Source organism: Lampetra fluviatilis, chromosome 9, assembly GCF_964198595.1.
Source record: "Lampetra fluviatilis chromosome 9, kcLamFluv1.1, whole genome shotgun sequence".
Lineage (NCBI taxonomy): Eukaryota > Metazoa > Chordata > Hyperoartia > Petromyzontiformes > Petromyzontidae > Lampetra > Lampetra fluviatilis.
The window spans coordinates 5,029,882-5,044,774 of record NC_136283.1 but is presented as its reverse complement, the minus strand read 5'-3'; the positions used below and the strand labels follow the sequence as shown (position 1 = coordinate 5,044,774).

Sequence of the window (14,893 nt, the reverse complement as noted above, 5' to 3'; positions counted from 1 at the left end):
GGGAGGAGCGTTCCAGACGGCCGCAGAAGCGCATCTGAAAGCGCCGCGCGATGCGGCGACCACCACCTTTGTTCGACGGCTCGCAGCCAAAAGCTGCTGCTGCTGCTGCTACTGCTGCTGCTACTGCTGCTGCTGCTACTGCTTCTGCTGCTACTGCTGCTGCTACTGCTGCTACTGCTGCTGCTACTGCTGCGAGGATGAGCGGAGTTGGCGTGATGATGCTTTATGCTCCTTGACGAGATCACTCCGCCCGCAAGAATATCGATGCATTAATTAATTTTGAGATATTTGACCGAATTTAAATGGCTTTTGCATTGCGAGGACGCCTATGCATAGATGCACGTCGCTTAGCTCGCCGAAGATGCGTAAGGATACGAGCATGCACTCGTGTAGCCGGGCGTACACTCGCAGCGCGCGTTGTTACGTGCACATAATTACACTACTGCGTGTTTGTGTATATATATAGTGTATAGATATCGTGTGTATATAGTGTATATCGCACATATATAAAGCTACCACGCACACAGCCCTATACAGTTGAATATGAGCGATTACATTTGTCTATTCTGTACAGTATATTTATACATATATGTATAAAGCACGCAAAAAATCGCCACTTTGTACCCATTGATAATGCAGCTCTAACAGGGGACACACACAGCAGGCTAAACGTTACGGACAACGACTCATCTGAACTCACCTTCTTCGGGGCCATTTGCCTGAAACGTTGGCCTGCGACAGTACACAGACACAAGCTGCATGCCCGGCTCCGTTACCCACGTGTCGCTAAAGGCGGCGTCGATGCTCGTTGGGGCTTGCGAGCGGACGAGACTCACACGACTCGAGACAAAGACCCCCCCCCCACCACCCCCACGCGTCTCGTACACACCTCCCGTGTGGGGTTAAAGTCGGTGCGCTTCTTGACCCGAGGTGCACGCACGCACCCCCTGTAGGGGTTGCGAGATACGGGCAGATTTTTTTTTTTAGAAAGTCAATTAATCGAAAGAGCTAATTTAGCGCGGGCACGTGAGTTGTTACAGTTTTGTTTCATCAACTCGCTATGTATTTATGAACATTTTATATATTAAAAAAAATTACGAATGAAAACTAAATGGGGTTGCAGAGCTGCAGTAAAGGGTTAAGAACCACTGGGTTAAAGGGCACAGAGCGGGCTAAATGAGCGATGTTTCTGGGGGGGGAGGGAGCGGTGACCGATGTATTGCGGCCACAGTGCTCTGTGAGATTGCCTGGCGGCAGCGTGAAATTTGGCTGTCGCCTGATGAAGCTGGTGGTAATCACTGGCGAAACGTCGTACTCAGATTGTAAATGTTGTGGCTTGGCTCTCCAACACACAACCGGTGTGCCGGACTAGTGACGAATTGGCCACGTTCTGTTTACGTGGCAACCCTTACTAGTTGGCTGTGTCGGGTGGTGGCGGGTTTAACGACACATTTATATATTTACGTGATCTAACCCCAAAAAAAACTCTATTACACTGTAACTATTGTCCATAATAGAAGTTTGTTTTGGGTTAGATCGCGTAAATGTGTCGTTAAACCCCGCTACCACCCGACAGCCAATTAGTAAGGATTTGTCACATCCGCTTAGCACATTAACCACATCCGCTTACGTAGTGTGCGAATCAAGTTCAACATACAGTGACATACGTGAGCATATTTATACATATTATCTTCAATCTATCAACCATCTCTAGTGGTAACGACAACCTCTTCTTGGTTCTTTCGGTAAAGTCACGTAGAAGGGAAGTAATAAAATAATACAAATAAAACATAATAAAATAATTCTCACGACGTTTCGGCCACAACGCAAGCAGCCGTCCTCAGGTGAAGAAACAGGTCCGTCGAGAAGACAGCGGACCTGTTTCTTCACCTGAGGACGGCTGCTTGTGAGAATTATTATTATTATGATATTTTTATTATTTTATTATTTCCCTTCTACGTGACTTTACCGAAATAACCAAGAAGATGAATCCCTGCAGTCACGAAAGAAGCTTCAAATCGAAATGGTAACGACAAGTTGACCAGCACGTACGTGTCTTGGTCACCGTTCCATTCGGTAACCAGAAAGGTACGTGCCGGGTGCACGCACGGTTCGGTGGGGGGGTTGGGGGGGGTGGAATTTGGGGGGGGGGGCGCAGGGGTCTTGGGGGGGGGGGCCGCGAGGGGGAGGGGTGGTGGTGGTGGTGGGTGCGCGAGTCGCCGCGTGAACTGACCCGGACGCGCGCTTCGGTGAGGTTGGTCCACACCGCGATCTCCTCCCGCGTAGACATGTCCGGGTAGCGGTTGCGCTGGAAGGTCGCCTCCAGCTCCTGCAGCTGCTGCGATGTGAAATGCGTCCGCTGCCGCCGCTGCCGCTTCTTCTTGGACGGGTCGTCGCCCCCCGCCTCGTCCGCCTTGCCCGCCTGCGCCTTCTCCGTCTCTGCCGAGAGACGGACGGGACGGGGTCACGAGACGCGGCGAGTCGCAAGCGAGCGTTCAGTTGACCCCCCAGCCGCTCTGGAACGCAGAGTCGCGTCGAGCGCTTTGGAAGTGACGACGCGGTGCAAGGCCTGTTGCGGAACTGGCTCGGGCTCCAAGGATCGATGAATCAAATCGATCGGTGTGCGTGCGTTACTCGCAGAGTCGCGTGCAGCCAGTTACCCGGTTATAGTTTGCAAGCTAGATCCGCGTTGCTAGAACAACAACAACAACAACAATGCGTACGGAGGGAACAGGTAACGTCAGAGACAGAATGCGTCAGATGTGCGGGCAACACAAGTGCTTACAATAAAAACACTTAAATAATATAAACAGGAATGCGGGGATGGATCCCGCACATCTGCCGCAGATAACTGGAAAGTAAAACTACAACTTTCGATTTAAAGCTTTCGTGACTGCAGGGATTCATCTTCTTGGTTCTTTCGGTAAAGTCACGTGACTTTACCGAAAGAACCAAGAAGATAAAACTACAACTGTAAACTAAACTGTTTTTGTATTTTACCTCTTTTTCAGAAGCGACCTGGCCACAAATGAAAGCTCAACCTAGTGGCTTAGCATCACGTGCAAATGTATAGCAGCCAAATACTTTAAACGCGCGATGTTGATTCCAAATATACAGCAGCAGGCGTCAGGGTCGGGATCGAACCTCAGAACCTCCTGCGTACCAGGCGAGGTAGTTAACATCTCCTAGCCACCGTGATGATGATGAGACAGAGATGCAAACTCCAAATACACAGCAGCAGGCGTCAGGGTCGGGATCGAACCCACGACCTCGTCCGTACCAGGCGAGGTAGTTAACATCTCCTAGCCACCGTGATGATGATGATGAGTGATTAAAGCAAACTCCAAATGCACAGCAGGCGTCAGGGTCGGTTTTACAGCGGCCGCAGCAGACTGATCGCCGTGGCGAACCGCGGCTCATCGACGGCTGCGATTGGGTTCCACCTCGGCTGCTCCTGCCCAGCGGCTTGGTGCAGGCTCTTGTAGACGAGTAAACATTATGATATATAACAGAGCTATATATATATAAAATACAGAGTGCTTCAAAAACATGTTAACACTTACATGGGACTATCGTTTTTAATGTAAAAAGAACGGATAAAGCGCTGTAACGTGATAACAAATTTACGTTAATTGCTTAAAAAAGTCTCCACTTGTTCACCATCATTGTCAACACGTGGCCTGGAATCCTCTCCAGGTGGTTTCCAGAGGCCAGAGGCACATGTCTCGTGGTGTTGTTGCAATTTCTCAGAAGCGTTAACATTTGTTTTGAAGCACCCTGTATACCGTTGCGATATAAGGCAACGATTCACCCTCATAGCGCCTGTACACGCGTAGACACAGACAACGATTCAATAGCACCTGTACACGCGTAGACACAGACAACGACGCCCGACCCTTCACCACTGTAGCCATAACAGACTTTTGGGGCATTGACACACATACACGTAGTACAGAGACACAAAAAAAGACAAAGATCCCCCGATAGCCTGAACAGACTGTTGGGGCAAGTGCTGTTAGCGAGCACCTATGAAAACCGGAACGGTACACGAGGGGGTGGGTTGCCAGCAACCACGCCCTACCGCCTTTGTCTCCCCAGTGGCGATGTTTACACACTGCACCAGGTATTCATTTGAGGCTGAGGCGACCTAGGGGAGGCCCGGGACCGGTTCAGATAATCGTCACTGGTGTTGGCCGTGAGCGGGAATCGAACCCGGGTCGCCGGGTTAATAGCGAAGCGTAGCGCTAACCGCTACACTACCGCACACACACACATATATACGTACACAGCTATATACTTAGTTACACGTGCACATCCATACAAAGACAAAGGTCCCACGTGTAGACTTTAACAGCTGTTCGCTCTGGGACAAGTGCTGTTAGCGCTCGTCATTTCGGGCCTGCACGAAGCGATGCTGTGGCCTGACACCACACCCAGCCGTCTTTGTATCCCCAAGTGCTGCCGATGTCTATTGTTTTTGTTTAAACACAGCACCAGATTTTACTGGCCGCTAAATGTTACCCGTGATCGGGAATCGAACCCAGCTCGCCGGGTTCCTAGTGCAATGCGCTAACCACGCACATATACACACACACATATATATACAATACATGTTGTATTTTTCTTCTTGGTTCTTTCGGTAAAGTCACGTAGAAGGGAAGTAATAAAATAATAAAAATAAATCATGACAAAATATTTATTTAATTTATTATATAATGTTTTATTTTTATTATTTTATTATTTCCCTTCTACGTGACTTTACCGAAAGAACCAAGAAGATGAATCCCTGCAGTCAAGAAAGCGTTAAATCGAAATGTTTTATTTTGTTTAAACTTTACCAGGTAAGGCCCACTGAGCTATGCAGCTCTTTTCCAGAAACGACCTGGCTATCACAAATGATAGCTCAACCAAGTGGCTTATCACGTGGCCGTGTATAGCTGCCAAATACACTTAACGCGCGTTCATTCTATATTTGGAGGTAAAACCCGGAGGACCCGGAGAAAAATTCCACGCGACCACGGGGAGAATATGCGTCAGAGTCGGGATCGAACCCACGACCTCCTGTATTCCAGGCGAGGTAGTTAACATCTCGCCACACGTACACACAGACGTGCAGCCATACACCGAGCGCGCGTAATTGAATGTACATTACATTAACTGCCGGCTCAATAATTATACACACGGTGTGAGAAAATTACATAAATTAAGGGAAATGCAATTTACCGTCGTAAAATGATACACATTCATTATACATCGTTCGTCTATTGAAGGCAATGATTTAATCTATCATTTTGTTGTATAAACCCCCATTTAGCATTACAGTATTACGATTATACTTACACTATTATATATAAAAACCCATGACCTATATAGTCGTAAGCTCTGTGATTGACAGGTCGTCATTAGGACATTTAAATATCTCGCAGGGGCAATTTACCCGCGTCGTCGCAATGCTATTAATCAATTCACGTGTTTCGCCTTTGAGTTGTTTCTCTAACGAGATGTCAGTCATATTCTCCAGGGACTGAAGATGTTCCGGGTACGTGGAGCGAAACGTCGGGCATCACGCGTAAGCAACACGGGGAACAACTCTGCGAGATGCACAGCATTGGGTCCGTAGACCTCCACATGTACCCGTCGTTGTGGTACAACGTGTACAATGTGATATCCCCCGTGTAGCCGTTACAGACTTGTGGGGCAAGCGCTGAACGGGACACGAGAGGGGTGGATGGCCAGCACCAGAGAGGCCTTTCTCTCGCGAGTGGCGATGTATTGTGTACAAGTCCAGCACGTAGGCAATTGAAGCTGAGTCGGTCAAGGGGGGAGCTCAGGACCGGTTTTGATGACCGTCACTGCTGTTGGCCGTGAGCGGGAATCGAACTCGGCTCGGCCGGGTTCATGGGAGCGGTGCGCTATCCACTGGGCAACTCCCCCACCCCCCAGAACATAATATGTAAAAAACGCGACTCACCTTACTGCCCGGGTGTGGTAATCGTTACCATTACATTATATGGAGTGATAAAACAGAAACCCATTCTGCGCACGAGTAGAGACCGCGCACCGCACTTGTAAACAAAAATAATTAATGTGTTTTTATTTTATTTTAATGTATGGCCCACTGAGCTACAAATCTCGTTTTCAGAAGGGACCTGACCGCTAATGAAAGCTCAGCGAAGTGGCTTTCATCACGCGGACATTTAGAGCAGCCAAAGACCACGGGGAAAGAGAGAGAGAGAGACACGCAAACCCCACGACCTCCTGTATACCAGGCGAGGGCGTAAACATCTCGCTTGTACAGAGCAATAGAGTAGAGCAATAGCCCTGAACGATTGAACACCCCCACCCCCGCCTTCCCACCCCCCTGCCCGCGTCCTGACAGCGGTTATTGATAACCGCCCGTCCGAAAGCGAACTGCGAGGAGTAGCGTTATGACCGCCGATCTGTAGCGAAATCAAAAGGGGAAATCGGAGATGTTAAAACTGTAAGAGAGAGAGAGAGAACCCCCCTCCCTCCCTCCCGTAGCGCGGTCTTCCCAGGGCGCTCGCTGCTGGAGTCGTTTAGCGGTGATTGATGCGCTGGGCCGTAAATCGAATCCCGAGCGGAGGTCCCCGCGTGGACGCGCAACAGCGGGAGGGGAATCTCGCCCAGCTGGTCGCTCCGATCACCGATCAATGACGACCACCATCCCATGTGTGTGGGTGGGGTGGGGGGAGGGTGGTCGTCATTGATAACGAAATGCAAAAGTTAACCTTGGAACGTATTTACACTCGAACTGCGTCTTTGCACACAGCGCGCGCGCGCAATTCGCGTTGGGCGTGATGGGGGCGGTGTTGGCGTGCCTCTGCCACGACCCGAGTTCGATGTTGCCGCTCACGGCCATCTCCGATTAGCACGGTTGGCTACGTACGGTGCGAAAGAAGTTCAACATACATGCGGACATACAACTCCGGTGGCGATTTTCTCAGCCGGTCCTGGGCCTCCCCTTTGTTGTTTTTCTCAACCTCGAATTTGCTACGTGGTGCGGTGTATCAGCGTCGCCGCTGGGGAGACAAAGGCGGCCTGGCGTGGTGCCGGCCACCCACCCCCCCTCGTGTGCCGTGCCGACCTTCATAGGTGCTACTCGCTAACAGCACTCGCCCTAACAGTCTGTTACAGGCTACGCGGGTGGATCTTTGAAGGTATAGAAACACGCGCTCTGAACACCCGAACACATTCAAACTCTTTGGTTCTTTCGCTAAAGTCACGTAGTTAGAAATAAAATAAAACAAATCACGACGTTTCGATCGTCATCAGGCAAAGGTATCGTGTTGCGATCAAAACCTCGTGATTTATTTTATTTTATTTCTACCCACGTGACTTTACCGAAAGAATCAAAGAGTATGGATTTCCCGCAGTCACGAAAGCTTCAAATCAACACCGAACACATTCGTCGTGAACAACACGTGCGCGGCCTTGGAGGTGGGAGTGTTTTTAACGTCGCTAATTAATTAATGTATGTGCCGGTAGCTATGGTTGCCCGTGTCTTTTGCACTGCCGCATGTGCCCACGCAGATAGCCACGTGCGTTGAGCCGAGCTCTAAACGCCACAACGTGCAACGCGCGTGTAACACGCTTCGGGCGCGCAATGCGTACACATCCTGCCAAGAGAATTATTCATCGCGACAACGCAGGTCCGTGTGTGGTTCGTATCGGGTGGGATACGTGTAGCGTTCAATTTGATGTCGTATACCGCTCCGCAATGTATGTGCCGTGAATAAGGAGCATTCCCCGAAACGTCGCCTGTTTATATATTGTTGTTCATTTTCACGGCCGCACGGTGTTATTGACGAATGAGTTGAATTTTAGTTTTATATATATATGTGATAGACATTTTACATTGCGCGCCGCTGTGGAAAAATGTTATACGGCCTCTTGCCAATAACATCAGGCAAGCTAGGATACAATTGTTAAACAGGCCACACACTTAAATTTCGATTTAAAGCTTTCGTGACTGCAGGGATTCATCTTCTTGGTTCTTTCGGAAAAGTCACGTAGAAGGGAAGTAATAAAATAATAAAAATAAAAGTAAAATAAAACATAATAAAATAATATATTATTACTTCCCTTCTACGTGACTTTACCGAAAAAACCAAGAAGAGGACACACACTGCTGATGAGACTCAGAAAAGTCAAAACCTGCGTGGGTTTTGCCTGAAATGCCACCAGAATAGAAATAAAAACTATTTGGTTCACAGGACTTATACATGCATAGGCTGGTGAACCGAAACGTTATTTCATGTTATCGTCACACGGTGAAATATATAGGCGTCGATTTAAATTGCTATTTCGTCGTAATCATCTGTCCTTAACACAACTCTGCATGGGTAAAGCTGTAATTAATAACATCGCACATCTAATTGTATCTATATTGCTGAAATCTATATCTTCCTCGACTGCTCAGCCAAAGTTTCCATCCCGCATATCGCCCAATGAACAGGTGACACACACAGTGAACAGGTGACACACACACAGTGAACAGGTGACACACGCACAGTGAACAGGTGACACACACACAGTGAACAGATGACACGCACACAGTGAACAGGTAACACACACACAGTGAACAGGTGACACACACACAGTGAACAGGTGACACATGCATAGTGAACAGGTGACACACGCACAGTGAACAGGTGACACACACACAGTGAACAGGTGACACACACACAGTGAACAGGTGACACACACACAGTGAACAGGTGACACATGCACAGTGAACAGGTGACACACACATAGTGAACAGGTGCCACACACACAGTGAACAGGTGACACACACACAGTGAACAGGTGACACACGCACAGTGAACAGGTGACACACACACAGTGAACAGGTGACACATGCACAGTGAACAGGTGACACACGCACAGTGAACAGGTGACACACACACAGTGAACAGGTGATACATGCACAGTGAACAGGTGACACACGCACAGTGAACAGGTGACACACACATAGTGAACAGGTGCCACACACACAGTGAACAGGTGACACACACACAGTGAACAGGTGACACACGCACAGTAAACAGGTAACACACGAACAGTGAACAGGTGACACACGCACAATGAACAAGTGATACACACACAGTGAACAGGTGACACACGCACAGTGAACAGGTGACACACGCACAGTGAACAGGTGACACACGCACAGTGAAAAGGTGACACACGCACAGTGAACAGGTGACACACGCACAGTGAACAGGTGACACACGCACAGTGAACAGGTGACACACGCACAGTGAACAGGTGACACACGCACAGTGAACAGTTGACACACGCACAGTGAACAGGTAACACACGAACAGTGAACAGTTGACACATGCACAATGAACAGGTGACACACGCACAGTGAACAGGTGACACACGCACAGTGAACAGGTGACACACGCACAGTGAACAGTTGACACACACACAGTGAACAGGTAACACACGAACAGTGAACAGGTGACACACGCACAGTGAACAAGTGACACACGAACAGTGAACAGGTGACACACGCACAGTGAAAAGGTGACACACGCACAGTGAACAGGTGACACACGCACAGTGAACAGGTGACACACGCACAGTGAACAGCTGAAACTAAACTTCATTTTTTGTTTACCAAGTATGGCCCACTGAGCTCTACAGCTGATCATCGGAAGCTACGTGGCCGTCACAAACTGATAGCCGAACTAATAGGGCCTCACCGTCGCGTGGAAATGCATAGCAGCCAAAACACCCTGAACGCGTGGATGTTGAGTCGAAATGTGGAGGGACATCCCCGAAGGAACCGGTGAAAAATCCACGCGACCACGGGCGAGTAAAAGGAGTGCTGAACTCCAAATATACAGCAGCAGCAGGAGCAGGCGTCAGGGTCGGGATCGAGCCCACGACCTCGTGTGTACCGGGCGAGGGCGTTGACAAGGAGAGGTGCGGGCAGTCGGATTCCGTCCCTCGTGAAACCGACACACATTGTAACGGGGCCGAGGTTGCGTCGCTCTGTGATTTAAGCGCCGCGATCGTACCACGTGGTTTTGAAAGGCGAATTATCCGCGGCAGTGCAACGGGACTTGAGTCGAGTGGCTGGGTTCAGCCAACACCAACCACCACCACGCATCAAACACCACCACCACAACCACCATCACCACCACCAACCAACCACCACACATCAAACACCACCACAACCAACACCAACCACCACGCATCAAACACTACCACCACCACATCAAACACCACCACCACCACCACCAACCACCACCACGCATCAAACACCACCACAACCACCACCAACGACCACCACGCATCAAACACCACCACCAACCACCACCATCACCACGCATCAAATACCACCACCAACCACCACCACGCATCAAACACCACCACAACCACCACCAGCCTCCACGCGCGGGAAGAGAGTGTGTATGGACAAGTGTGTGTGCGTCTCGGAGCTCGCTAACAGCACTTGCCCCAACAGTCTGTCCGGGAGCGATAGACTTGCACCAAAAGTCTTCTGTGTGGGGGTGGTGGGGGTGTCTTTGTCAGTGTTGCTGTGGAGCGCTCGTGCGAGCGGGTTCAGCGCTGCGCTACGGACCGGGCGAACCGAGTTGGATTTCCGCTCACGGACACTAACACCGGTGACGATTATCTGCACCAGGTCCAGGCTCTCCCACCACCCCCCTCCCCTAGGTCGACTCAGCCTTACATAAGTAACCTTGTGCGGTGCGTAAACGTCGGCACTGGGGAGACAAAGGCGGTCGGGCGTGGTGCCGGTCACACAACCCCGTCGCGTGCCGTGCCGGCTATCATTAGGTGCTACTCGAAAACGGCAATTGCTCGAACAGTCTGTTCAAGGCTGTGCGGGAGAATCTGCATCACGTCTGGGCATATACCTGGCGCGGACGCACGTGTGTGCGGGTGTGCGTGTCTGCGGTCTGTAGCGGTGTGCACAGTGCGATGCATATCTGGAAACTAGGACGGGTCTACCGTGCAGGTACAGAAATATACAATATACATCTAATAACAATAATAGCCACATATTCTTGGTTCTTTCGGTAAAGTCACGTAGAAGGGAAATAATAAAATAATATTAATATAAAACAATATAAATTCTCACGACGTTTTGACTGCAACACAAGCAATCGTCATCAGGTGTGAAATCCACAGCAAGATTTTTTTTTTCAAATTTTCTTGCTGTGGATTTCACACCCGACGACGATTGCTTGTGTTGCAGTCGAAACGTCGTGAGAATTTTTCTTTTTTTAAATTTGTATTATTTTATTATTTCCCTTCTACGTGACTTTACCGAAAGAACCAAGAATATGAATCCCTGCAGTCACGAAAGCTTTACATCAACAAACAATAGACACATCCTGGATATGTGTTTTGCAGACATATGCCCGATGTGTTTGTAGCTGCGGGGGAGCGGTAGCGCAGTGGTTAGCGCACGACGAACCCGGCAAGTTCGACTCCACACTCGCAGCCAACATCGGCGATGAACTTCAGAAACCGATCGGCCTGTTGCGGTGCGTAAACATCACCGCTGGGGAGACAAAGGCGGCCGGAGGGTGGTGCTCGTCACACAATCCCGTGTCGACCTTGCTACCTGTGTCTGTGTGTATATATAAAAAATATATTTATTTTATTATTTCGCTTCTACGTGAGCGGTAGTGTAGCGGTTAGCCCGCTGCGCTATGAACCCGGCGACACGAGTTCGATTCCCGCTCACGGCCAACACCAGAGACGATTATCTGAACCGGTCCTGGGCCTCCCCTAGGTCGACTCAGCCTCAAATGAGTACCTGGTGCGGTGTGTAAACATTGCCACTAGAGAGACAAAGGCGGTCGGGCGTGGTGCTGGCCACCCACCCCCTCGTGTACCGTTCCGGCCTTCATAGGTGCTCGCTAACAGCACTTGCCCCTACAGTCTGTTAAGGCTATACGGGGGATCTTTTATCTTTATATATACAACGAGAGACGCAAACACGCCCACGTGGAGCCTCTAGAGCGAGCGATTCGAGCGATATTAGACGACACGGGCGATCGGGCAGCGGCGCTCTTATTCTGAGTGGAGCGCACAGACTCTGCCGTGTCAGAGAGCGTAGCAGCGTTGGCCACGTACGGTGCGAAAGAAGTTCAGCATACGTGAGAGCCCCAAATGATAGCCACCACCCCCCCCCCCCCTCTGGGCCTCACCACCCCGCTAAGGTGCGACCGTGCTGTGTGACTCTATACCAAGGGCCGTAACTCCGTTACCGTGAAATATAAATCATAAAGCTCTGCGCACTAACAGTGGATAATACAATGAATGCGTTTAGAACGTATATATGTATATCTATAGACGACAATTTATTAAAGTAAAACATTTTGTTTTTATTTTTCATCGCTGTAAAAAATGCGTCTCGTTTCGTTGTTAGTTCATTCGCCCCGGTATATTATAGTCGGTGTATAATGTGTTGCTGTGTCGGTGATCTTAGTTTGATTCTACAGGATGCACGCATTTCAGCTGCTGCAATGACGGGTATATGGGACTCGTTGGACGTTTCGGCCGACTGACCTCCTTCAGCGCAACAAACGCACGTACACTGAGCGTCAACGCAACATGCATACACACCCCCAACTCACACGCGTGTTGCGTCATGTGTTAACACACGTGCGACTGGGCACACACGCGTGTAAGTTGAGCACACTTTGCTCATGCAGTTTCTGACTGACATCACGGACAAGGGAGAGGATGAGGCACGACGATGATGATGATAATGATGACGATGACATCATTTCATTATTTTAGTTCGCAAGCGCCGTTCGACGCACGCGTTATTCAAATAATCGGTCACGTTACAACCAACCAAGTCTCAGAGGGGAACCTTCAACAACAAACTCATTTGCCCAACTCCGCTCGGAACAATTCACAAACGCGACGCTGCGGCTCCCCCGCCGTGTGTGGTCCGACACATCTCTGTCGCTCTCACGTCAAACTCTCTCCGATTAGCACGGGTGTCTGCGTACGGTACGAAAGAAGTTCAACATACACACACACACGCGCGCACGCAGACTCTCTCCGACCATAACAGCTGCTCGAGACAGCGAGGATAAGCCGCCGTAGAAACATCGCTTTGTAAGTAACGACATCATCTGTACATGCATGTGGTGGAACGTTATTAATATTTTTTTATATAATTGACACCAAAGGCATCGGACTGTGTGTGTACTTAATGAGAAGGACAACTATACTCCTCTTGCCTGTGCACGTTCGTCCATCAATTGGCCCAGATGCGTCAACAGGCGCCCGCTGGCAATGCTCGGCCCGCAACAGTCTACACCTACCCAGGTGTTCGGGTGCAATTTAGTGTGGTGTGTAGTGTGTGAGTGGTGTGTGTGGTGTGTGTGTGGTGTGTATGGTGTAGTGTGTGTATGGTGTGCGAAGTGTGTGTGTGGTGTAGTGTGTGAAGTGTGTGGTGTGTGTGAAGTGTATGGTGTGTGTGTGTGGTGTGTAGTGTGTGAGTGGTGTGTGTGGTTTGTGTGTGGTGTAGTGTGTGAAGTGTGTGGTGTGTGTGGTGTGTATGGTGTGTGTGGTGTAGTGTGTGAAGTGTGTGTGCTCGCTAACAGCACTTGCCCCAACAGTCTGTTAAGGCTATACGGGGGATCTTTATCTTTTTGTGTGTGAAGTGTATGGTGTGTGGGTTTGTGTGGTGTGTAGTGTGTGAAGTGTGTGTAGTGTGTGTGGTGTAGTGGGTGAGGTGTGTGAAGTGTAATGGTGTGTGTGGTGTGTAGTGTGTGAAGTGTGTGTCTGGTGTAGTGTGTGTGGTGTGTAGTGTGTGTGAAGAGTGTGGGGTGGTGTAGTGTGTGTGGTGTAGTGTGTGTGGTGTGTAGTGTGTGTGAAGAGTGTGGGGTGGTGTAGTGTGTGTGGTGTAGTGTGTGTGGTGTGTAGTGTGTGTGAAGAGTGTGGGGTGGTGTAGTGTGTGTGGTGTAGTGTGTGTGGTGTGTAGTGTGTGTGAAGAGTGTGGGGTGGTGTAGTGTGCTCGCTAACAGCACTTGCCCCAACAGTCTGTTCACGGCGAGACGAGGGATCTTCGTCTCACGTGTAGTGTGCGTCGGAATAAAAGATCTTGTACGTGACGAGTGCATACACACGCTGTTGTCATTGCTTTATTTTATAAAGTGACGTCCCGTGGGTTTCATTGTTATATTTGTTGGCTTTTAATTGCTATGGCGAAAGGAAACGTCCGTCTATTTCAGGCGACAGCAGATGACGGCAAGATGATTGGTATACGACTTGCATGAAAACACTCTGTACGCTCAATATAGTGCGTGATGTACCATCACACGGTGAGCGATGTGCCATCAGCATAAACACAGCGTGTGATGTTCCATCAGCGCAGTGCAGCTGCGGCTGAACCATTAGCAGCACAACAAGCGGCACGAGTATTTTGTGATATTACGGGTAACATCATGCATGAGCAGATTCCGTTCCTATCAACATACAGACACAAATCTTTACAATCCATCGGCCTATTGGCTTTCCACACCGACACTATCCGGCGGTATTTGTTTAAGCAAGAAAAGCAGAACTGAATGGGTGTTTTAAATTAAACTATCAGTCGGGATGATGTACAAATCGTTGCGCGCGCCGTGCGACGATTCACCGCCACGAAAGCATCGCAGCGCACGCCGAGTGACAGGTGTGGGGACGCCTCGTCGATGAATCGTCGGACAGGAAGGCGAGCGACGCATCAGGAACGAGCTCACGGGACCCGACCATCGACGTGGACGCAACGAGACGATTGTTGCGACCGTCGTCGACAGAGAGAGAGAATGCCCAGAGAGAGAGAGAATGCCCAGAGAGCGAGAGAGAGAGTGAGCGAGAGAGTGAG

At 49.7% G+C, this 14,893-nt stretch overlaps 1 protein-coding gene across 2 annotated transcripts in view; it reads right to left on the bottom strand.

Moving 5' to 3' along the window:
* LOC144934054 (pituitary homeobox 2-like) overlaps positions 1-14,893 on the bottom strand; it is a 49,253-nt gene that overhangs the window by 14,188 nt on the left and 20,172 nt on the right. For both annotated transcript variants that reach the window (XM_078859422.1, XM_078859421.1), the window contains exon 2: positions 2,234-2,439. In XM_078859422.1, coding sequence (XP_078715548.1) covers positions 2,234-2,439 — 206 coding nt within the window. The remainder of the gene's footprint in view (positions 1-2,233; positions 2,440-14,893) is intronic.